General features: G+C 40.3%; 1 protein-coding gene across 1 annotated transcript in view; it reads right to left on the bottom strand.

Annotated features, from left to right (window-relative positions):
• Positions 1-6,936: 6,936 nt before the first annotated feature.
• LOC126262329 (adenosine deaminase-like protein) overlaps positions 6,937-24,505 on the bottom strand; it is a 76,145-nt gene continuing 58,576 nt past the window's right edge. Inside the window, exons 6-7 of the mRNA XM_049958884.1 lie at positions 16,144-16,244; positions 6,937-7,264 (exon numbers count right to left, since the gene is read on the bottom strand). Coding sequence (XP_049814841.1) covers positions 7,070-7,264; positions 16,144-16,244 — 296 coding nt within the window. The 3' untranslated portion in view covers positions 6,937-7,069. The remainder of the gene's footprint in view (positions 7,265-16,143; positions 16,245-24,505) is intronic.

The raw sequence follows: 24,505 nt of genomic DNA, 5'->3' as shown, positions 1-24,505 counted from the left end.
ATCAGGATATGCAGACAACAGAAAACACGATATCTTGGTGTGCAACTTGACGAATGACTGTCCTTTGATGAAAACATCATAACGACGACTGATAGGGCTGCCAAGATCATGCACCAGCTGGCCAGACTCAATGTAACACGCTTCAAGATACCATTAAACACACTGAGAACTCACCATTGTGCTCTCTGTGAGTCTGTGGTCTGTTTTGCAGTCAGTGCACCAGCCCACAAAGTACGTCCAGTGACGAATTGGAACATTGTATGGCGAGAGCAGAGGAGTACCCTCATAACAAAGAGATAGAGGGGCTGGCCAGTACTTACCTCAGCTCAGTACAGCCGATAGATACACATAAAACAGAACTGAAATTTTAAGTTCCTAGCTTTCGGAACAAATGTTCCTTCATCGGGGAGGAGAGAGGGGAAAGAAAGGGAAGAAGGGAAAGGAGATTCAGTTACTCACAACCCAGGTTATGAGGCAACAGGGAAAGGAAAATAGGGAGGGTAGCAAGGATGGAGGCATGGTTGTCAGAGGGAAGCCAAAGATATTCTACTCTAAGTACTGTGCCAGCTTCAAACCAAAGAGGATGCATACAGAAGTACTTCTGTATGCATCCTCTTTGGTTTGAAGCTGGCACAGTACTTAGAGTAGAATATCTTTGGCTTCCCTCTGACAACCATGCCTCCATCCTTGCTACCCTCCCTATTTTCCTTTCCCTGTTGCCTCATAACCTGGGTTGTGAGTAACTGAATCTCCTTTCCCTTCTTCCCTTTCTTTCCCCTCTCTCCTCCCCGATGAAGGAACATTTGTTCCGAAAGCTAGGAACTTAAAATTTCAGTTCTGTTTTATGTGTATCTATCAGCTGTACTGAGCTGAGGTAAGTACTGGCCAGCCCCTCTATCTCTTTGTTAGTATTTGTTTCACATCTTTATATGAGATTTTCCATTAATCATTTAGAGTACCCTCATAAGGCTGTCAGAAGCTTTCAACAGCACATTAGTGGAATTACTCTGTGTGGTGCTTGGAACCTTCCATATCAACATAAACATTCTAATTCCGAGTTGCAATGTACTGGCTGTGGAGGAGGAACAGGATAAGGTGATGAAGATTACTGGACATGACATCACCGGGAAGCGCCAGCTCGTTAAATGGTTGGTGGATACCTGGCAAAGGGAATGGGAGTTAAGCAATAAGGGCTATAGGTTATATCATTTATTCCTGGACATCAGGGAATGTCTGAGGCTGAGCCGTATCAATCCCAGCCAGAGTACGGTTTGCTTTCTGACAGGTTACACCCATTACCCTGCGGACTTACACCGCGTACGCAGCAGCCAGAGTGCTTCTTGTAGGTGTGGGGAACATGGATCCTCAGAACACATGCTTTTTCACTGTCACTGGTACAGAGCAGCACACCAGACACCAATGCAGTACGACTATGACACGATATGGGCAATAAGAGGCAAAGACGAGTGGGAGATAATAAATAAAATTGCTGATGATGTCTCAAGGACATCACACAACCAATTCAGACAGACACAGCCATATAACAGAACACTGCAACACACATGAAGCACAGCAGTTCCAATTTGTACACCAACACAGGCAGCTGTACCAAAATACACACTCACTCAAACAACAAAGACTTTCACCAACACGTACTGCAGACAACCTTACACAACATCTAGAATAATTAAACTGTATTAAAATAAACAATGTAAGGCAATCAACCTCGTAAACCTGTTCTAGCTTAAATGTAAACAGCAGGCATATCCATCAAGCAATCATTATACCACTGTTGCGATGTAACATTGTAACTGAATACTTAGTGTGTAAGCAACATGGTAGATAAAATTGAAGACACGTAATATAGGAACTGAAGGTTAATTAATAAACCCAAGAAGTAATATACTTTACACTCACACACCACTGCTCTTTCCACAATACAGATAATAATTATTGCATTTTTGTAAATAGTGTTTAGAAATATTAATCCATAAATTAAACAGTAGCGGACTGGGACTGCAAGGCTTGAAGTAGTTCCTAGGCTTTCAGATCATGCTGGCTCAGATAGGATAACATTTCTCCCTCTCTCTTCTCTCTCTCTCTTCTCTCTCTCTCTCTTTATCCAAGTCTTTCCTATCGTCTGTCATTGTATCTTCTTAAAATTTGAATATTTGTGTGTGTGTGTTTTAATATAATCCATTTGTGTGTTTTTTTCTTTATTTCAATTTCTACTGTATTTTTTATTTATTATTGCTGAAAACAATAATTGCTGTTTGTAACATGGAATACGTTTTGTAACCTAAATGAAAAGCTGTAAAATGAACAACGTGTTATAAAACGTAAGACAACAGGTCTCTAAATGAGCAATAAATCAAATCAAATGAAATCCCTGTATCCTCCCTCCCTCCCTCCCTCCCCCGTAGCCCCCTGACACTGTGTCTGGCAGTCCAGTCACGCCTCCATGTAGCCTCTGCACACACTACCAGACAGTGCCTTTTTCTCCCCCCTGTTGTATCCTGTTAGCCCTTCCCCTTCCCTGCCTCACTCCGGATTGCTGCTTTCATTCAATGTGACAACTGCAATCGGGCCAGAGTGACCAGAGATGGTGATCATGTGTGTGTGAGGTGTGCCTACTTGTGTGAATGTAAACGTGTTTTCCTTTCTTTTCTGAAGAAGGCTCCAGCTGAAAACTCAGTGTGTAACAGTCTTTCCATTGTGCCTGTCTGCTACTCAACAAGTCATTTATACAGTGAGTAGCAATCTGTCCTTCTTATAATACTGTTGGTATTCCAATCTGGACTTTCCATTGTTTGACTTTACATAAATGATCTGATAGAGTGGGTGAGCAGCAATCTGTGACTGTTTGCTGATGTTGCTATGTACACAGGAAAGTATTGTGTGACTGTAGGAGGATACAAGATGACTTAGACAGAATTTCTATTCAGCATGATGAATGGCAGCTTGCTGTAAATGTAGAAAAATGTAAGGTAATGCATATGAGTAGGAAAAGCAATCCTGTAATGTTCAAATACAGCATTAGTGGTGTGTCGATTGACAAGGTCAAGTGGATTAAATATCTAGGTATAACATTGCAAAGCAATATGAAATTTGAAGAACAACATACGGTGCTAGGGAAGCCAAATGGTTGACAGCAATTTACTGGGATAGTTTCAGGAAAATGTAGTTCATCTACATAAAAGACTGCATACACAACACTTGAATGACCCATTCTCGAATACTGCTTGAGTGTTTAGATCCCCACCAGATTGGATTAAAGGAAGACCTCATAACAATTCAGAAGTGTGCAGCTAGATTCGTTACTGGTAGATTCAGTCAACTCAAAAGTGTTACGGAGATGCTTTGTGAAACCAAATGGGAATTTCTGGAGGGAGGATGATGTCCTTTTCACAGAACACTGTTGAGAAAATTCATAGAACAGGCACTTGCAGCTGACTGCAGCACAATTCTACTGCCACCAAGGTACATTTTGTGTAACAATCGTGAAGATGAGATAAAATAAATAGGGACTTGTGCAGAGTTATATAGACAATTGTTTCTCCCTTGCTCCATTTGTGAGTGGAGTAGGAATGGAAATAACTAGTGGTGGTACATGGCACCGTCCATCATTCACCGGGACGCTCCACCATTCACCGTATGATGGTTGTGAACTGTGTATGTAGATGTAGATGATTTGCCCAAAAACACTGATATCTGTAATGTGGATACTTCAGTATTTGATTTATTAAGTCCTTAATAATCTCATATCAGACGCATTTCCTAAGTCATTGTATGAGAATTTTTGGAACCATATCATGCTACTTTTTTCTTGTGGAGTACCAAAGCTGTATATTTATCAAAGGAAAATTTGAAGTTTTCTGCCTTGGCTTTTTTGAGAAGTGTTCACTTATTACGTATTGCATGACTGGTCAATTTTGTCATTATGGGCTATTTTCAAGTGCAATAGGCGTCAATATATTGATGAGTTATCCAATTATAAAATGGTGGAATAGCTGACCACAAAGTGAGCACATCATGTGCAAGCATCAGAATTAAAACAAGAAAGCTTACTGTGTGCTACAACAGTCATCTTCACTAACTGTTCAACAACAAAAGAGAGAACGTTTAGTGTCCTATAACGTGGCACCAGTTATGAAGCTTACTATTACTGCGTGGAGCAAGCTTTCTCGTATTAATTCTGACGCATGCATTTTATTTGCTTCTGATCATATATTCTGCCATATTACAATCAGATAATTGTGCAATGTATTGACACATACTGCACTTGAGAAGTGGTTTTTAAAGGATTAAACTAGCCAATTGTGAAAGACGCAGTAAGTGAATACTTGTCACAAACAGCTGAGGTGGAAGACTTCAAAATGTTCTTTAACATATCTCGCTACTTTTGTCTAGACTGAATGGAGAGTCACTATGTCAAAGATGACAAGACTAAAATATCTCTGAATGCATTTCACACAAAGTAATCTATGTTAGTAGTCACTTATACAATGTTTTAGAGTACTTCTGGAGCTCTTATGTCTATTTAAGAAGTCAAAAAAGTTAATCCAGAAATTCATCACTCTCTTCTTCATATCTTTAAATTAGCCAAAAGCCAATATGCTGTGGTCAGTTCTAAAGACAGTGTTACAGGACACAGGTTGTGGGCCTTCTCAAAAATCCAACAGGAAATCCAGGTGACGGCGTCTTATCAGTCATGCCAAAGCAACTAGTAACCCCCCCCCCCCCCCTCACACACACACACACACACACACACACACACACACACACACACACACACATTATCCCCCCCCCCCCACACACACACCAATTCAATCTGCAAAAGAAATATGTAAAAAGAGGAAAAGTTTAGAATAAGTACAGCATTCTTAAAATAAATAGGATATCCACTCAGGATTCTTGGCCAATGGAAATAGAAAAAAATAGTTTTTTTTAATTGATCATGTACTTGAAAAGTATTAGGTGATTATCCCAGCCACAGATAGCATAGAGTGAGTGAAAATAGTAATGGGGTCACCATCCCCGAGTTCACAAGACGAGCTTGCAAGACACAGTAAAAAAATTCAGGAAAATAAATTGGGTTTGTACATATCACTGTTGTACTCAAAATTCTGAAAAAAATAAGCAGAGGCTGTTCCTACATGTCTCAGGTTTCTACTGTTCATGTGGCTGCAGTTTACAGAAAACTATTTAATATGATGACTGTACTCAAAATTCTGACAATACACTGCCGGAAAAAAATAGTACACTTGAAAAGACAATGTTAATTTTGATCTGATGACAGCATATGCCACCTGGGTGATAGAACATGTACGTTAGGGTTTCAACATCGTCTGTCAGCAGATAGCACAGTGTCATAGCTACCTGAGTGCCATCTGTGTCAACCCTTTAATAGGTAATTCTCACAGCCAGAAGGCTGGTGTGGTGCAAATGTATCAAGCAAGCAGGCAACTGTGCCACGGAGACACACTAGTGCTTTCTACAGCCAACTGAGAGCTTGAAAGAGGTCAAATTGTGGCCTTCCAAGTGGCAGGATGGTCCTTTCGGAGAACTGCCACCGAAGTTGGATGTGCTATGTCAGTTGCGCAATGGTGCTAGTATCAGTAGTCACATGACCATTCTTACACTCGTAGATGAGGTTCTGGATGTCCACACTGCACAGATGCCCGCCATAATTGTATTGTAAGGGCAACAGTGGCAGATCATACAGCTACCAAAGCACAGGTATGAGGGCCTGTGAGCTCAGACGTGTCAACATAAACTGTTGTGAATCAGTTATTGGCAGTGGGACTATAAACACGCACACCTCTAGCCCGTATTTCAGTCATGCCACAGCATCAACATGCACAGCTTGACTGGTGCTGTCAGAGGATCACTCGGAAGATGGAATGACACGCCATGGTCTTCAGAAATGAAAGCAAATTATGCTTGCATGCAAGTGACAGTTGTTTGCACATATAACATAGACCTGGCGAGCAATGTCTCATAGAGTGCATTCATCCGAGACACACTGGCCACACCCCAGGCCTTGTGGTCTGGGCTGTGATAAGCTATAACTCTCGTTCACCTTTAGTGTTCCTGAGGGTACGCTAACCAGCACTCGGTACAAGCAGAATGTTGTTAGATCCGTTCTTTTGCCATTCTTGCAACAGGGAGATGTTTCTCTGTCCAACACAATCTCTGGACTTGTCTCCAATCAAACACATGTGGGATATGATGGTACAAGAAGTGACTCGTGCAACTCGACAACCACCAACTCTTACAGAACTAAGTGAACAGGTCGAGCAGTCGTGGCATAGTGTATCCCAGGATAGTATTTACCCTTGTACGATCAACTGGATGCCAGAGTCAGTGCCTGTAGTGCTGCCTGGGAAGGCTACACCACATACTAATATGGGTGTTTCAGTATGGGTCACTACGTGGTACCTCAGAACTGCTTGTGCTATTGCTCTGCATATATAATCATTTCATATACTCCACACGAATGTTGCAACAATGAATCTTGAATGAACTGGAAACTTCCAAAAGGGTGTACTAATTTTTTTTCTGACAGTGTATTTATGCAGAGGCTATTCATAGGATCTAGGCCCTCAGGTTTCATTGTTTATATGGTTGCAACTTGCTGAAAGATGATTCATTACTTATAATGGAACAGTCGTCAAGCTTAGGGAAAATGTGGTCACAACAGCAGTTTTAAGCTGAGATTAATTACAAATGTTCACAAAAACATACAAGTAACAAATTTTAGTGTGTTATGTGATCAAAAAACACACAGGATAAAATTAATTTCATTATTTTATAAAAAAGGATACAGATTTACTCCTAATTCACAGTTTTCAGAAGAAAAAAGATAGAATTAAGCCTGCATACATATCGCTAGTAAAATCAGAGGATATGCAAATACATCTACAAATAAAGAAGAATATGACTGATTTACAGCATCCTACTTTTATTTTCTTATTCACTGTTGCCATGATTAGTTCTTAGAATGACAATGTTGCAGGAAGCAGCTGCAAAACAAGACGACTAAAAATAAATGAAGAACTAGACATGACTAACTGCATTCTGAACTATTCATAAATTTATGAATTGAATGTACTAATTTGTTTTTCTCATCTTCAGTAGTAAAAGTGTACGACACACTGCGGAGCATGGCCTCACACATCCACAGTCTAGTCAGGGAGAAAGTTTCAGCTGCAATTCTACATTCTTCAGACAGAGTTGTTGCAAATACCCCTTTGTCATCAGTCTATAAAATAAAAGCAAAAGCATAGTATCAGTTATACAAAATGCTTAAGAAACTGACTGTACATGCAGTGGTATTGTAGGTCACAATATTAATTTATTAATCATGCCCTCCTTCTTTACACAACTAAAGCATGCATATATATATATATATATATATATATATATATATATATATATATAATAGAGGGAAACAATCCACGTGGGAAAAATATATCTAAAAACAAAGATGATGTGACTTACCAAACGAAGCGCTGGCAGGTCGATAGACACACAAACTGACACAAACAAACACACAAAATTCAAGCTTTCGCAGCAAACTGTTGCCTCATCAGGAAAGAGGGGAAGGAGAGGGAAAGACGAAAGGATGTGGGTTTTAAGGGAGAGGGTAAGGAGCCATTCCAATCCCGGGATTGGCAACAGTTTGTTGCGAAAGCTTGAATTTTGTGTGTATGTTTGTGTGTCTATCGACCTGCCAGCACTTTCGTTCGGTAAGTCACATCATCTGTGTTTTTAGATATATTTTTCCCACGTGGAATGTTTCCCTCTATTATATATAACACAAGTGAACGTAGCAAGCCAACGCCCAGCGAGACACCCAGAGCTATGCGTCCGCACTCCTCGATGTTCGCAGAGCGAATGACGCTCCGTGGTGCGGCGCAGCTGGGCTCCAGTAACGCTTATCGCGACCACAACTTCCGGTCTCGGCGCGCCAAGTCGGTGCCAGCGCGCCTTATCTGTGCCATTGCGCAACCGGACGTGAATTATTCTGCAACACGGGCCTAGTAATACCAGGGCCCGTGTTGCCCGGATTTGAATTCCCGCCACGATTCGAACTGCGCGCCAGCCTTGCTCAGCGGCTAAGTCCGCTTCAAGGTCACATGCCTAGCGAGCAACCAAGACTCGCACGGCCACCAAACAAAAAGTGAATAGTGTACAAGCAATTTTTGGAGGTAGTACATGGCTCACGCTTGCTGTTGTATGGGGCAATCATGCAGATTATGGTGGCCTTGAAGCGTTTCCAGATGCAAATATTTTGACATGGAAGACATGGAGTATAGCAGAGACAACAGGACTTTTGGCTAAACAGCCTTATGGTACACTTGTTCCAAGTATGCCATTTGTGTTGAGTACTAGAAAGAAGAAAAAATTAAATGCCGATGAGTACCTGTTTATATGGGCCAAGATAGAGGGAAACATTCCACGTGGGAAAAATATATCTAAAAACAAAGATGATGTGACTTACCAAACAAAAGCGCTGGCACGTCGATAGACACACAAACATACACACAAAATTCAAGCTTTCACAACAAACTGTTGCCTCATCAGGAAAGAGGGAAGGAGAGGGAAAGACGAAAGGATGTGGGTTTTAAGGGAGGGGGTAAGGAGTCATTCCAATCCCGGGAGCGGAAAGACTTACCTCAGGGGGGCAAAAAGGACGGGTATACACTCGCACACACACACATATCCATCCACACATATACAGACACAAGCAGGCATATTTAAAGACCAAATATGTCTGCTTGTGTCTGTATATGTGTGGATGGATATGTGTGTGTGTGCGAGTGTATACCCGTCCTTTTTTCCCCCTAAGGTAAGTCTTTCCGCTCCCGGGATTGGAATGACTCCTTACCCTCTCCCTTAAAACCCACATCCCTTCGTCTTTCCCTCTCCTTCCCTCTTTCCTGACGAAGCAACCGTTGGTTGCGAAAGCTAGAATCTTGTGTGTATGTTTGTGTTTGTTTGTGTGTCTATTGACCTGCCAGCGCTTTCGTTTGGTAAATCACATCATCTTTGTTTATATACTTTCATTTGGTAAGTCACATCATCTTTGTTTTTAGATATATTTTTCCTACGTGGAATGTTTCCCTGTATTGTAATCATATATATATATATATATATATATATATATATATATATATATACATATCCATCCGCACATACACAGACACGAGCAGACATATTTAAAGACCAAATATGTCTGCTTGCGTCTGTATTTGTGCGGATGGATATGTGTGTGTGTGTGTGTGTGTGTGTGTGTGTGCGAGTGTATACCTGTCCTTTTTCCCCCCCAAGGTAAGTCTTTCCGCTCCCGGGATTGGAATGACTCCTTACCCTCTCCCGTAAAACCCACATCCTTTCATCTTTCCCTCTCCCTCCCTCTTTCCTGACGAAGCAACCGTTGGTTGTGAAAGCTATCAATATATCCTCTCTTCCCGTTATCCACCAGGCCTCAATCTCCGCTAATTTCAAGTTGCCGCCACTCATACCTCACCTGTCATTCAACATCTTTGCCTCTGCACTTCTGCCTCGACTGACATCTCTGCCCAAACTCTTTGTCTTTAAATATGTCTACTTGTGTCTGTATATGTGTGGATGGGTATGTGTGTGTGTGTGTGTGCGCGAGTGTATACCCGTCCTTTTTTCCCCCTAAGGTAAGTCTTTCCGCTCCCGGGATTGGAATGACTCCTTACCCTTTCCCTTAGGGGGAAAAAAGGACGGGTATACACTCGCACACACACACATATCCATCCACACATATACAGACACAAGCAGACATCTCACAAGCAGACATATTTGAAGACAAAGAGTTTGGGTAGAGACATCTGCCCAAACTCTTTGTCTTCAAATATGTCTGCTTGTGAGATGTCTGCTTGTGTCTGTATATGTGTGGATGGACATGTGTGTGTGTGCGAGTGTATACCTGTCCTTTTTTGCCCCTAAGGTAAGTTTTTCCGCTCCCGGGATTGGAATGACTCCTTACCCTCTCCCTAAAACCCACATCCTTTCGTCTTTCCCTCTCCTTCCCTCTTTCCTGATGACGCAACAGTTTGTTGCGAAAGCTTGAATTTTGTGTGTGTGTTTGTGTTTGTTTGTGTGTCTATCGACCTGCCAGCGCTTTCGTTCGGTAAGTCACATCATCTTTGTATATGAATGACTGTTCAATCATTTTACTTATGTACTTGTTTATCATTGGTCATAATTTTAAGGATATAATATGCATATTATTAGTATCAAGGGCATTACAGAAAAGAATAACGCCAACACTAATGAAAATTCAATTCAGTTCAATTGTTGTTCTTTTTCAGTGTTTATCAAGTAATAACAAAGGTTGTTAAACCAGCTGGCAAGTCCTTTCTGACTCTGTCTCACTCTCCTATCTCACAAGGAAAAGTTCTCAGCTGTGCAGTATGCAAGGTGAATTGTGTGTGTGTGTGTGTGTGTGTGTGTGTGTGTGTGTGTGTGTGTGTGGAGGAGAGGGGGGGGGGGGGGGGGGGGACAGCGGCAATCGTGAGTTCAGAGAGAGATCATGTTCTGCATATGGAGGATCCTTAAAGGACATGGAAGAGAGAGGTATTGTAGGGCACAGCATTTCTGTGTTGGTTAATGTGGCAAAATGCGCACAATTCAGAGTTTTTTTGGTTCCTTAGATTCTGAGTTTTCACAGTCATTTATTTAAGTTAAATCATTATTAGCAAGTGGAAGTCATTGAAAATCATCACTCATTTCATATAACAATGACATATGTCAGCAATCTGTTTACAAGGGGCAAGAGAGAGGATAGAGGGAAGGACATACGGGGAAAAACGAGTACAATACCTGTGGGTAGAGGTTAGAACAGATGAATTTTGCCGGGGGAGGGAACTGAAATTGAAGCAATGGCAGTGGGTTATTAGAACAGCTATTTCTGTGTTGGTTAATGTGGCAAAATGCGCACAATTCAGAGTTTTTTTGGTTCCTTAGATTCTGAGTTTTCACAGTCATTTATTTAAGTTAAATCATTATTAGCAAGTGGAAGTCATTGAAAATCATCACTCATTTCATATAACAATGACATATGTCAGCAATCTGTTTACAAGGGGCAAGAGAGAGGATAGAGGGAAGGACATACGGGAAAAACGAGTACAATACCTGTGGGTAGAGGTTAGAACAGATGAATTTTGCCGGGGGAGGGAACTGAAATTGAAGCAATGGCAGTGGGTTATTAGAACAGCTGTTGAAGTAGGTCATTCATGTAGGATGTGGAAAGACAGTTGATTATTTGTCAAACCCACATACTGTAGAGTGATGTATCAATGTGGCTGCTTTCACACATAGCCCTGTCTTTGACAGAACAAGAAATACTTATGAATGGATTGCAGTAAGAGGTTGTCATTACATATACAAGACAAGTCTTGCACCTTCATCATACACATATGGAGGATTGGGAGCAGGGAAGGACCAAAATATTGCATGAGTTGGGTGGAGAATAGTATACTAGAAACAAAGTACTACTTTGGATGATGAAGAAAGGATCTTGGATGGCTAAACTAAGTGCATTTATGTGACAGACGTGGGGGGAAGGGGGGGGAGAGGGAGGGGGGGCAGCAAAAGATAGATAAGCTGAAAATGAAAAATACAGAAAACTAAATGCGAGTAAAGAAAGGAGTAATTACTGTGAAGAAACACCGAGACCGAAGAAATTAACTTAAATTAAGGCCAGATGGGTGGCAAGAATCAAGGACATGTTATAGCAGCAGTTCCCACATGCAGAGATCTGAGCAACTGGTGTCTGGTGGAAGAATACAGAGGGCACATATGGTAAAACAGGCACTGAGGTCACAACTGTCATGTTGTAGAGCATGCTCTGCAACAGGATATTGAATGTTGGCATTATACACCTTCTGCTATGTCCATTCGCCCTAACTGATAACTCGGTGGCAGTCATGACAATGTAAAAGGTCGAAAAGTGTTTACATAATAGCTAGTATACGACATGTGCCATTTCACAGGTGGTTCTCCTTTTAACAGAATATGTTTTGCCAGTTACAGGGCTGGTATTGATGATGGTAGGAGGTTGCATAGAGCAAGCCTTACAGCAGAGACAATCACAAGGGTAGGGGCCATAGTGTGCAGAAGGAGCTTACGGTCTGACAAGGATATTGCGGAGATTGGGAGGGCGATGAGTAGCTAATCTAGGTGTGGTGGGCAAAATCTGAGACAGAATGGATTTTAGGAAGTCATAGCCATGTTGAAAGTAGCTGATTAATACATTCAAGACCAGTGTAATACTGAGTGACAAGTGATGCACTTCCAAGTTATGTTTTGGAAGGATCAGTACTAGGATTGGATGTGATGGCCCAGGAAATCTGCTTTCTAACTAGGCTAGCGGAATAATTACATCCTGTGAATGATGAGATGAGAATGGTGGTGTACTGCTGTAAAGAGTCTGCATCTGAACAAATATGCTTGCCTCAAATGCCAAGGCTGTGTGTGAGGGATCGTCCAACATGGAAAGAAGAGCAACTGTCAAAAAGTAACTATGTTGTTTGTTAGTAAATTTAATGTCAACGGCAGTGTGTAGCTGACCTTCAGTGAGGACGAGACCAATGTCAAGGAAAGTGGCACGGAATTCAGAACAGGACCACATGAAATTTATTGGGAGAATGTATTTACAAATGCCATGAATCTATTTGCAGATTGCAAGAATTTTAACTGGGCAGCCTCACCATGAGTCCACGCAGGGCAAAGATGTCATCAATGTATCTAAATCAAAGCAGGGACTGCAGGCTTGTGGATGCCAGGAAAGCCTCCTCCAAGCAACCCATGAAAAGCTTGGCACAGGAAGGAGCCATCCTTGTTCCCACAACCGTGCACCTGATCTGTCTGTCTGCCCCTCAAAGGCAAAGTAGTAGTTAGTATATAAAAAGTTGATTAAGACAAGCAGGAAGCATGTCACAGGTTTGGAATTAGGTGGGCACTGACTGATGAAATGTTCAGCAGCAGACTGACCATGTGCATGGAAAAAGTTGATACAGAGGGAGGTGGTACCAATGGTGACAAGCAAGGTATGTGGTGGGAGTGGGACAGACACAGGTTTTATATGATCAAGGAAATGGTTGGTGTCTTTAATATAGGATGGAAGTCTTTGTACTATGGCTTGCAGGTGTTGATCAACCAAGTAGATATACGTTCGGTGGGTGCCTTGAAGCCAGTAACTATTGGACAGCCAGGGTGATTGGATCTGTGGACCTCGGGAAGAAAGTAAAAGGTGGTGGTGCGTAGTTTGGCTAAGGTAAGAAGTTCCATAGATTGAAGCATTAGTCCTTTTGAACAGCCTGATGTTTTAGAGAGGGACTGTAGGTCAGTTCAAATCACAGGGATAAGACCTTATGGCAGATGCCATACATAGAAGTGTCAGACAGCTGACATAGACCTTCGCTTACAAACTCTCGTTGGTCAAGTACAGCAGTGGTAGAGCCCTTGTCCATTGGGAGGATAATGATGAAGTAATCGGCTTTTAGGAAACAAAGAGCATGGAGTTTTGCAGAGGACAGGCTAGAGTCATGTTGTAGGGATCTGAGGAAGGGTTCTAAAGCAATGCTGGTGTGAGGTATTATTGGAAGCCTTGTAAGGGATGATTATGGAGTAGTGGTGGAGAATCAAGTTGGGATAATGGCCAGAGCTATTCAAGGCAGGTTTCAATGTCATGTCTCCTGGAATGTTTTTGGGATTGGGCTGCAAGATGATATTTTCAGTTGACATTATATATGAACGAAAGTAGATCCTCCACCAGGACAACACGATTAAGTACTGGTTTAAAGCTGGAAGTGAGACTAATGGATAATACAGATAATTCGGGAGAAGAGATGCTGCCACTGACCTGTGCATGATGTTATGGCAGTAATCCCTGTCTTGCATATTACCCTATCTTCCATCTCTAAGCTCTCAGGTTTTCAAATCTCATCCGCTGCAGTTCCCAACAATCAGTCTTTCATTCTCATCCCATCCGGTAAGTTTCCCCTGACCTGACATTCTGGACAACTTTTCTGAATGCTACCCCTTTTGCTAAACCTCACCAGTCCTGTTCCTTTGCTCCTCTTCCTTCCTCTTCATCCCTTCTGCCAGAAGAAGGAGCCACTGGCTCCGAAAGCTTGCAAACTTTAATACCTTCATTTGAGTGTTGTCCTGCCTTCCGTAGAGTTTTTATCAAAAAAAAAAAAAAAAAACAGTAGTTTAAGAACTAGTGAAATTGTACTAAATATGTGCCTATGTGAAAAGCTTTGATCAGCTTGCAGTGTGCAGCCAACTGCAGGTGGTGACTCATGTTGGTACCAATAACATGTGTCGCTTTGGATCGGAGCAGATTCTGTCTGGTTTCGGGCGGCTAGCAGAAATGGTAAAGACTGCCACCTTCAGCATCGTTGATAGAACCGGCTGTGGTCCTTCGGTTCAGAGCCGTGTGGAGGATCTGAATCAGAGGCTCAGGCAGTTCTGTGACCGTGTAGGCTGCAGATTCCTTGACTTGCGCCATTGGGTGGTGGGTTTCCGGGTTCCGCTTAATAGATCAGGAGTCCACTACACACAGGCGGCAGCTACTCGGGCGACATGGACTGTGTGGAAGGGAATGGGCGGTTTTTTAGGTTAGAGGGTCTCAGGGAACCACAGAAGAGACGTCCGTCTAAAAGTGGGCAGGTAAAACACAGTAAGGTAGTTGTAGAAACGATTGGTATTGTAGTTGTAAATTGTCGTAGCTGTGTTGGGAAAGAACCAGAGCTCCAAGCTCTAATAGAAAGCACTGAAGCTCAAATAGTTGTAGGTACAGACAGCTGGAAATAGGTTCAGCTGAAATTTTTTCAAACGATCTAACAGTGTTCAGAAAGGATAGATTAAATACAGTTGGTGGTGGAATATTTATTGCTGTCAGAAGTAGTTTGCCTTGTAGCGAAATTGAAGTAGATAGTTCGTGTGAAATAGTATGGGTAGAGGTTATACCTGACAATCGGACTAAACTATTAATTGGATCGTTTTACTGACCTCCCGACTCAGAAGATGTAGTTGCTGAACGGTTCAAAGAAAACTTGAGTCTCATTTCAAATAAGTACCCCGCTCATACAATTATAGTCGGTGGTGACTTTAATCTACCCTCGATATGCTGAAAAAACTATACGTTTAAAGCCCGCGGCAGGCATAAAACGTCATATGAAATTGTACTGAATGCTTTCTCAGAAAATTATTTTGAACAATTAGTTCATGAGCCCACTCGAAGAGTAAATGGTTGCGAAAGCATACTTGACCTTTTAGCAACAAATAATCCTGGACAAATAGTGAGTATTGTGTCGAATACAGGGATTAGCGACCACAAGGCAGTTACTGCTAGGTTGAATACCGTAACACCTTCAACCATCAAAAAGAAACACAAAGTATATCTATTTAAAAAAGCTGATAAAAACGCTCATAACGCCTTTTTAAGAGACAGCCTTCACTCCTTCCGATCTGATCATGTAAGTGTAGAAAAGTTGTGGAATGTTTTTAAAGAGATAGTTTTGACAACGACTGAGAGATATATACACCACATAATTTAATAAGTGATGGTACTGATCCCCCATGGTACACAAAAAGGGTCAGATAACTGTTGCAGAAGAGGCGAAAAAAAGAATGCCAAATTTAAAAGAACACAAAATCCCCAAGATTGGCAAAGTTTTACAGAAGTTCGAAATATGCCGCGTACTTCAATGAGAGATGCTTTTAATAATTTCCACAAGAAAATTCTGTCTCCCTCTATTAATTTATATCATTAGTGTAATTAATTTGTTATATGTAAAATAAGGGAAAAGCAATTACTTGCCTACAGCAGATCAGTGCAAGGAGCACAGAAAAACATAACATAAAACAGCATTAATGCTAACTTCCTAGCGCTAGCTCTTCTTGTGACAACTGCACACACATTCATGGGACCAAGTGCTTGAAAGCTAGTGTGAATGATGTTTTCTGTTATGTGTTTCTATGCTCCACACATCAATCTGCTGTACATGAGTGGTAGCCTTTCCCTCGTTTTATATATTGCTAGAGCCAGGAATTTCCACGATTGTAATACATTTTGTTACATTTCATGATACCTACCGACAGAACGACTGGAATATTCTGTTCCAACAAGGGTCCCAAATGACTTTTCTCGTAACCTTCAATGGTTTTAGTTTTCAGGTTTGAAGTAAGACAAACTTCTGTGAAATAAATAAAAGAGCTCCTAAGATACAGATGATTGGTAACGAATACCTTAAATTTATACACGCACAATACAGTCATAATAAGTAAATAAACATATTTGTCTCATTCATGTTTGTCTGTAGGATTTTATGACTTTTATTAATCTGAACATTTTCTTTCATAATCTGAAAGATAACTAAAATTATAACCTGATTTCATACAAATTTCTTTCTACATTACTTACAACATTGTTTAGGGATGATAACTGTTCTGTTGGCTTATTATTTACACATTAGTTAATGTGTGTGTGATGGACATTTAACAAGTATGTACACTTTGTCAATGCAAGCCTAATCATAGAGGAATAATAAGGGGAGTTGTCACGACGTCACAAACTCGAAGCCGACGTCCACCATGTTAATTTTGATAAAAAGTGCCAGCTTGCATCATTTACTGGTGTACTAGGCATTCTGATTACAGACTAAAGTGTAACAGAATCACATTTCATTCATAAGTGGACTCATTCAAGCAATATTTTCTTTTATACCTATGAATTTTAGTTGTGCTGGACACTTTAGCTATAGTGCTTTTATTTCTGTGAATTGACTTTAGATTTCCTATCAGTACAACTCAGAGAGCACTCTGACTGAACACTGTGAGGCAGAAATGTTGCAAACCTTCCAGCATTTTCCGGCTACCTCCATAAGCGTAATAGTAATATTGGTATCTTGAAACATTCAAATCTTGTGGCAACTGTCATTTCCCAAACAATGAAATCATATTGTGTATGACCTCTGTAAACAGGCCAACATTACTTTCAAAGGTATAGTAGACATAAGCAACACTGAGTATGAAGCCTGGCACATTGTAGGAACTAATTCAAATATAGGTTTTCTTAGCATAAATTATTAATGTCAAGGACAGTAGATTTTATTGTAAAATTATTACTGATATACATGGAGGAACCTTTATGAATGTTAGAACTGGTACAAATGCTTGCTACTACAGAACATTCTAATGGCACATGGAGATGTAGCTGTACCTCACGTAACCACTGTTCATCAAGAACGGTGTTTGTTTGTTTTTTTTTTTTTTTTATTTCTACTAGCAGGAATATAATTATTTTTTATGGATATAATAGATACAAATAAAAATTTCCAACCTTACATCCACACCTGCTAAAGATATTCTCATTAAAAAACTTTATTTCACTTTAGACTATTTTTTATTTGTAAACAGTTCTGATACAGAAAGTTGTAATGAATTTTATATTGAATGTTAATGTTCCTGTGGTTCATGGTGTGGGTTCCTGTTGTCATGTCCTAGTTCATGAACCACGGGCAATGTATGAGTGGCCAAGTAAGTGGTCCTGACAGTCGGGATACCAGTTACTTTGGAATAAGGCTGGGCATCTCGGACATATTCTGAGTCGTTGTCATCTTTGTGCTCAGACGGCAAAGACTACCAAACCCACCGGTTAGTCCCTCAACCGTTAGGGGTAAAACTCAATGGGACCTGGGGCAAGTAAGGCTAGCAACCTGCTTCCCAGTTACTTTAAATATAATGCAGGCAACAATCAGAGCAAAATGCCCTCGGATCTTTGGAGGTGATGGAGTCCCACCTCTAATTGACAAACCAGGGACTCCTAAGATACGACTCGGCAAACGAATGGTAACGAGATGGGGAGCTATTAATATCAATGGGGGCTACTCTGGGAATAAGGTAGAGCTGGCACAGGCTGCAAGTAAGATTGGGTTGGATGTTTCAGCTGTTAGTGACATTCGGGTAAGAGGTGAGAAAGAAGAGGAAGTGGGAGAATACAAGGTCTACCTGTCAGGAGTCAAAGCAGGAATAGCACAATGGGGTGTAGGGCTTTACATAAGGAAAGAAATGGAACCCAGCGTAGTTGCAATAAGGTATGTAAATGAACGACTGATGTGGATAGATTTGACAGTGTCTAGCAAGAAAATTAGGATTGTGTCAGTGTATTCGCATTGTGAAGGGACAGATCAAGATAAGATGGACAGTTTTTATGACGCACTCAGTGACGTAGTTGTTAGAGTAAAGGTCAAGGACAGTGTTCTGCTCGTGGGTGATTTTAATGCCAGGATTGGAAATTGAACAGAAGGGTATGAAAAGGTTATGGGTAAATTTGGAGAAGCTATGGAGGCCAACATGAACGGGAAACAACTCTTGGATTTCTGTGCCAGTATGGGCTTAGTAATCACAAACTCCTTTTTTAAACATAAGAACATTCACCGGTATACTTGGGAAGGCAGGGGAACCACATCTGTCATTGACTATATAATAACAGAGCAGGAATTCAGGAAGGCTGTGAGGGACACACGTTTATTCAGGGGATTCTTTGATGACACTGATCACTATTTAATCTGCAGTGAAATTGGTATTGTGAGGCCGAAAGTGCAGGAGGTCAGGTCCATATGCAGGAGGAAAAGAATGGAGAAACTTCAGGATAAGGAAATCAGGCACAAGGACATACAGTAATCTCAGAAAGGTACAGTTAGTTGAATGTAGTCAATTACAGTCACTGGAAAAGGAATGGACAAGGTACAGGGACACAGTACTAGAAGTGGCTAAAGAATGTCTTGGAACAGTAGGGTGTAAAGGTAGGATGAAGTAAACAGTTTGGTCGAATGACACAGTCAAGGCAGCCTGTAAAAGGAAAAAGAAGGTGTATCAAAAATGGCTACATACTAGAACTCAGGTAGACAGAGAAAGTTATGTTGAAGAAAGAAACAAAGCCAAACAGATAATTGCAGCATCCAAGAAGAAATCTTGGGAAGACTTTGGAAACAGGTTGGAGACTTTGGATCAAGCTGCTGGAAAACCATTCTGGAGTGTAATTAGCAGTCTTCGAAAGGGAGGTAAGAAGGAAATGATAAGTATTTCGGACAGGTTAGGAAAACTGCTGCTGAATCCTGTTGATTCCTTGGGCAGATGGAGGGAATATTTTGAAGAGTTGCTCAATGTAGGTGAAAATACAATCAGTAATGTAGCAGATTTCGATGTACAATGGGATAGGAATGATGACGGAAATAGGATCACATTTGAGGAAGTGGAGAAAATGGTCAATAGATTGCAGTGCAATAAAGCGGCTGGGGTGGATGAAATTAAGTCAGAACTCATCAAATACAGTGGAATGTCAGGTCTTAAATGGTTACACAGGATAATTGAAAAGGCGTGGGAGTCGGAACAGGTTCCATCAGACTGGATGAAAGCAGTAATCACACCAATCTTTAAACATGGAAACAGAAAAGATTGTAACAACTACAGAGGTATCTCTTTAATCAGTGTCGTGAGTAAAATCTTCTCAGGTATTGTTGAAAGGAAAGTGTGAGTATTAGTTGAGGACAAATTGGATGAAAATCAGTGTGGGTTTAGGCCTCTTAGAGGTTGTCAGGACCAGATCTTTAGCTTACAGCAAATAATGGAGAAGTGTTACGAATTGAACAGGGAATTGTATCTATGCTTTATAGATCTAGAAAAGGCCTGTGACCCGGTTCCTAGGAGGAAGTTATTGTCTGTTCTACGAGATTATGGAATAGGAGGCAAACTTTTGCGAGCAATTAAAGGTCTTTCCATAGATAGTCAGGCAGCAGTTAGAGTTGACGGTAAATTGAGTTCATGGTTCAGAGTAGTTTCAGGGGTAAGACAAGGCTGCAACCTGTCTCCACTATTGTTCATATTATTTATGGATCATATGTTGAAAACAATAAACTGGCTGGGTGAGATTAAGATATGTGAACAGTCTCGCATATGCGGATGACTTAGTTGTGATGGCAGATTCGATTGAAAGTTTGCAAAGTAATATTTAAGAGCTAGATCAGAAATGTAAGGAATATGGTATGAAGATTAGCATCTCCAAAAAGAAAGTAATGTCAGTGGGAAAGAGATATAAATGGATTGAGTGCCAAATAGGAGGAACAAAGTTAGAACAGGTGGATGGTTTCAAGTACTTAGGATGCATATTCTCACAGGATGGCAACATAGTGAAAGAACTGGAAGCGAGGTGCAGCAAAGCTAATGCACAAGCGCTCAGCTACGATCTACTCTCTTCTGCAAGAAGGAAGTCAGTGCCAAGACCAAGTTATCTGTGCACCGTTCAATCTTTCGACCAACTTTGTTGTATGGGAGCGAAAGCTGGGTGGATTCAGGTTACCTTATCGATAAGGTTGAGGTTACGGATATGAAAGTAGCTAGGATGATTGCGGGCACTAGTAGATGAGAACAATGTCAGGAGGGTGTCCACAATGAGGAAATCAAAGAAAAACTGGGAATGAACTCTATAGATGTAGCAGTCAGGGCGAACAGGCTTAGATGGTAGGGCCATGTTACACGCATGGGAGAAGCAAGGTTACCCAAGAGACTCATGGGTTCAGCAGTAGAGGGTAGGAGGAGTCGGGGTAGACCAAGGAGAAGGTACCTGGATTCGGTTAAGAATGATTTTGAAGTAATAGGCTTAACATTGGAAGAGGCACCAATGTTAGCACTGAATAGGGGATCATGGAGGAATTTTATAGAGGGGACTATGCTCCAGACTGAACGCTGAAAGGCATAATCAGTCTTAGATGATGATGATGATGATGATGATCAAAGAAGCACATTAAAGCAAGGAGAAAAAATTCTTAAGTGTCAATTCACATTTTTCTTCCATTTGAATAATGAAATACTGTTGTACAACTGCTATTGCTAACTGATAAAAGGAGAAAATTAAGCTTTTCTCAACATGAGTGGATGTGTGCCTCAGGGGAAACTCAAATGGAAAGCGCTGTTATGATGCCAATTCAAAATTCAACCAGTGTAAAGTGCACAAAACATAAGCTTTGGATGGTTTTATGACAATCATCATCTGTAAGTATACTTAAGACTTTTCACTACTGGTATAGGACCATGGGTCACTGAATCATACACCTGGAACCATTAACAAGAAAAACTAATTATTTACAACAATTTGATGACACAGATAAATTTTTATGGGAAAAATAAAATATACAGTTAAAGAGAATAATTATATTCCAGTTATGATCACTGTTTACCAATTTAATTTCTCATCTGTTCCCTGCAAAAATATGTCTGACATTCAATGAAAACTGATTCTACTTCTGAACAGAAACCATATGAAAAAATGGGAATTTGTATCAATATTTGAAAACATGTTGTTCACTAAAAGAAAAGGCATCATACTAGGCATGAATGTATAGCCAGCACAATCTTGAGCAAAATCCTTAAAACAAACAAACAAACTTACTGCTTCAAAGGCGTACTCTGTTAGTGGTTCTCAGTAGCCCTCTTCCTTATTCCTTTAGACCAAAACCCATTACACATAAGTGTTAGCCTGTACATGATATACAAGATGAATCCTCGGAACTGATAATCTATATGGCAGTTTATGAACTCTTGCTTGCATAAATTTAGTGAATTTCTTTTGTTATTTTACTTAATATTGTATTTTTTATTTATTTGTTTTATTACTGTCAGCTGTGTCAGCAAACCAGCAAATTTTCCTTCTGCACAATGATAAGTCCCAGCCACTTTATGAGGAACTAATAATCTTATCTTTTTTTTAGTATAATCAGGGCTTACATTTTCAAACAGTTGTTTCAGCAACTGTGGATTCCCTCCACTAGAGAACAATTTTGGCAACACAGGTATAACATCAATAATTGTCACTGTATGTAGTGGACTAGAGCGGCTGTTGGACTAACTATATGAGATTGTAGAAGCATTTTAAAACTTAATTAATTATAGTAGAGTAACATGTATGGATAATAATGATATACTGTGATATTTATTGTGAAGACTAAATGGTGTTTATTTGTAAAATGATTATGTGTAAGTGTCATACTAGTTGCTTAATACCCAAGTATAATTAAGTTCTGTATGGGCAAGACTGCTGCCTTCAGTGTGTCATTATTGACGAAAGGACGGGTATTCCTTGTTTGGTCATGAGAATGTGTGAATGAATGAGGTCTTTACATATTATATTATTATTATTAACTCCGTCTACAGGCCGCAAGCGACCCATCGGGACCATCCGACCGCCGTATCATCCTCAGGTGAGGATGCGGATAGGAGGGGCATGGGGTCAGCACACCGCTCTCCCGGTCGTTATGACGGTTTTCTTTGACCGGAGCCGCTACTATTCGGTCGAGTAGCTCCTCAATTGGCATCACGAGGCTGAGTGCACCCCGAAAAATGGCAACAGCACGTGGCGGCGGGATGGTGACCCATCCAAGCGCCGGCCACGCCCGACAGCGCTTAACTTCGGTGATCTCACGGGAACCGGTGTATCCACTGTGGCAAGGCCGTTGCCATGAGGTCTTTACATGGAAAAAAAAACTGCAATGGACAGTGATTTGATTATTTGTTGCTGCATGTCTGCAGGTGGGAAATTATATTTAAGTACAATATTTATTTTTAGGACACAATGTCAGCTATGAACTTACAAAGTATGATCACCAGAAAACAAAATTACATTTGAAGCAAGATATTTTCAAACTATGTCAGTGCCAGCATCAAAGTACTGCAGATTGTGTGATGATCCAACTAGCCAGAACTAAATATTTTTATCCAATAATCTATTCTGTGTATTGTGTTTTTCTTGTGCTCTGCTCTCCCAAATACTGAAATATAAATAATTATTATAATACTTTAAGTGTCCCTAAATGAATGAACAATGATGTTTTTGCGTGTTCTGCTCTGTCTGGTATTAGTTATGCAGATTTACTGTGTACTTTATTTATGTGTGTTTATTTATTGGATAAATTTTCTTAGGCACTGTAATAATGTACTTGAAAACCTCAATGTAATCGAGATCTATGAAGAAACAATATATCCAAAAGTTGATTGTCCTGTTGTGACACAGCTGGATGAAGATAACCCATGATCTTTTATTATTATGAACATGAGAACTCTCATGTTGGATCATTATTCCGATTACAGCAGAGAATTTGGATAAGTGAGGATTTCAAGACAGATCAGATCTACTGGACACAAGTGCTGAGGAAGTGACTGCAGAAAAAAAAAAAATGTTAAGTTGTTTGAGATTATTATTAAATACCAAGTGCTACATTAATATAACAAATAATGGAGATGCTAAGTCGCAGACTGGCATCAATTTTTAACAAAGGCCTTGTTGGTCGATAGCTTATTTGTGACAGTCTTTTTGTTGTGCCTATCTACGACTCAGCATATCCGCTATATAGTGAGTAGCAACTTTCCTTTCCATAATACTGTTACATTCGATCCTGGATTATGTATTGTTTGATTAATATAACAAAGAAATTTCCAGTAACAAGTGTTTAAAATGTTACTGAATTGTTTTTTTCCCTGTACTATTTTATCATATGTGATGGTATGCTTGTTTAGGGAATTAATACTCTCTTATTTGCATATTTGGTGAAGTATTATTTTGATAATGGTATAATGTGCACAGATATGTTGAAATTATTAGTCTTGGGGGGAAGGTTTACAAACAGGTACACATCTGATTACCCATTCTCTACAAAGGAAACTAAATTTTATAAGACATTTCTGAATTTAGAGTTGTAATTCTAAGCAGCCTGTCACGTCTAAGTCTCTTAGTGGATTGGGTTCAGATATAATTGTAATACCGAGTACCCTAATTCACCAGTCCATGAAGTAGCAAAGTCACAAGGGAAGGGAGGGAAGAAGGAAGGAACATCCTTTTCATGATGAGGTTATTACAGACAAAGCACAAATTCAGATTAAGGAAGGATGAGCAGCGAAATCTGCTTTGCCCAATTCAAAGAAACCATCTCCTGGTATTTGCCCGAAGAAATTTAGGAGAACAATGGAAAAACTAAATCTCGATGGTTGATGAGATATGAACTGCAACCAATCTGAATGCAAGTCCAATGTCTTACGGCTGTGGAACCTCACTCAGTGAAGTAGCAGAGGAGTTACTCATAGTGTTTACCTAGCTTAATCAGTTAGTGAAGTACACAATTGTTCTAGTAGACACTGGTAAGTTTGGCATCACATCCTCTGCCAACATTTAACAGCTCCAAAGGCTTCAGTTAAACAGTTCCTTTATTTTTTCAGGAATTTTCCCCTATTGCGAGAGTCTACTGCTCATATCACAATCACATGATTATTAACAGAACCACTTTCATTCTTTTATTCCTTCTCCTCTTTGTTCTTGATTTGTTACACTCCTAAAATTATGAACATTTTTAAATGGTGAAACAGCAGCATAACAGAAATATATTGCTTGTGATACTAGCCAAACTGCTCA

This window comes from Schistocerca nitens, chromosome 6 (genome assembly GCF_023898315.1).
Source record: "Schistocerca nitens isolate TAMUIC-IGC-003100 chromosome 6, iqSchNite1.1, whole genome shotgun sequence".
Lineage (NCBI taxonomy): Eukaryota > Metazoa > Arthropoda > Insecta > Orthoptera > Acrididae > Schistocerca > Schistocerca nitens.
Note: the sequence above shows the minus strand (reverse complement) of the source record. Positions and strands in the feature narration are given on the sequence as shown.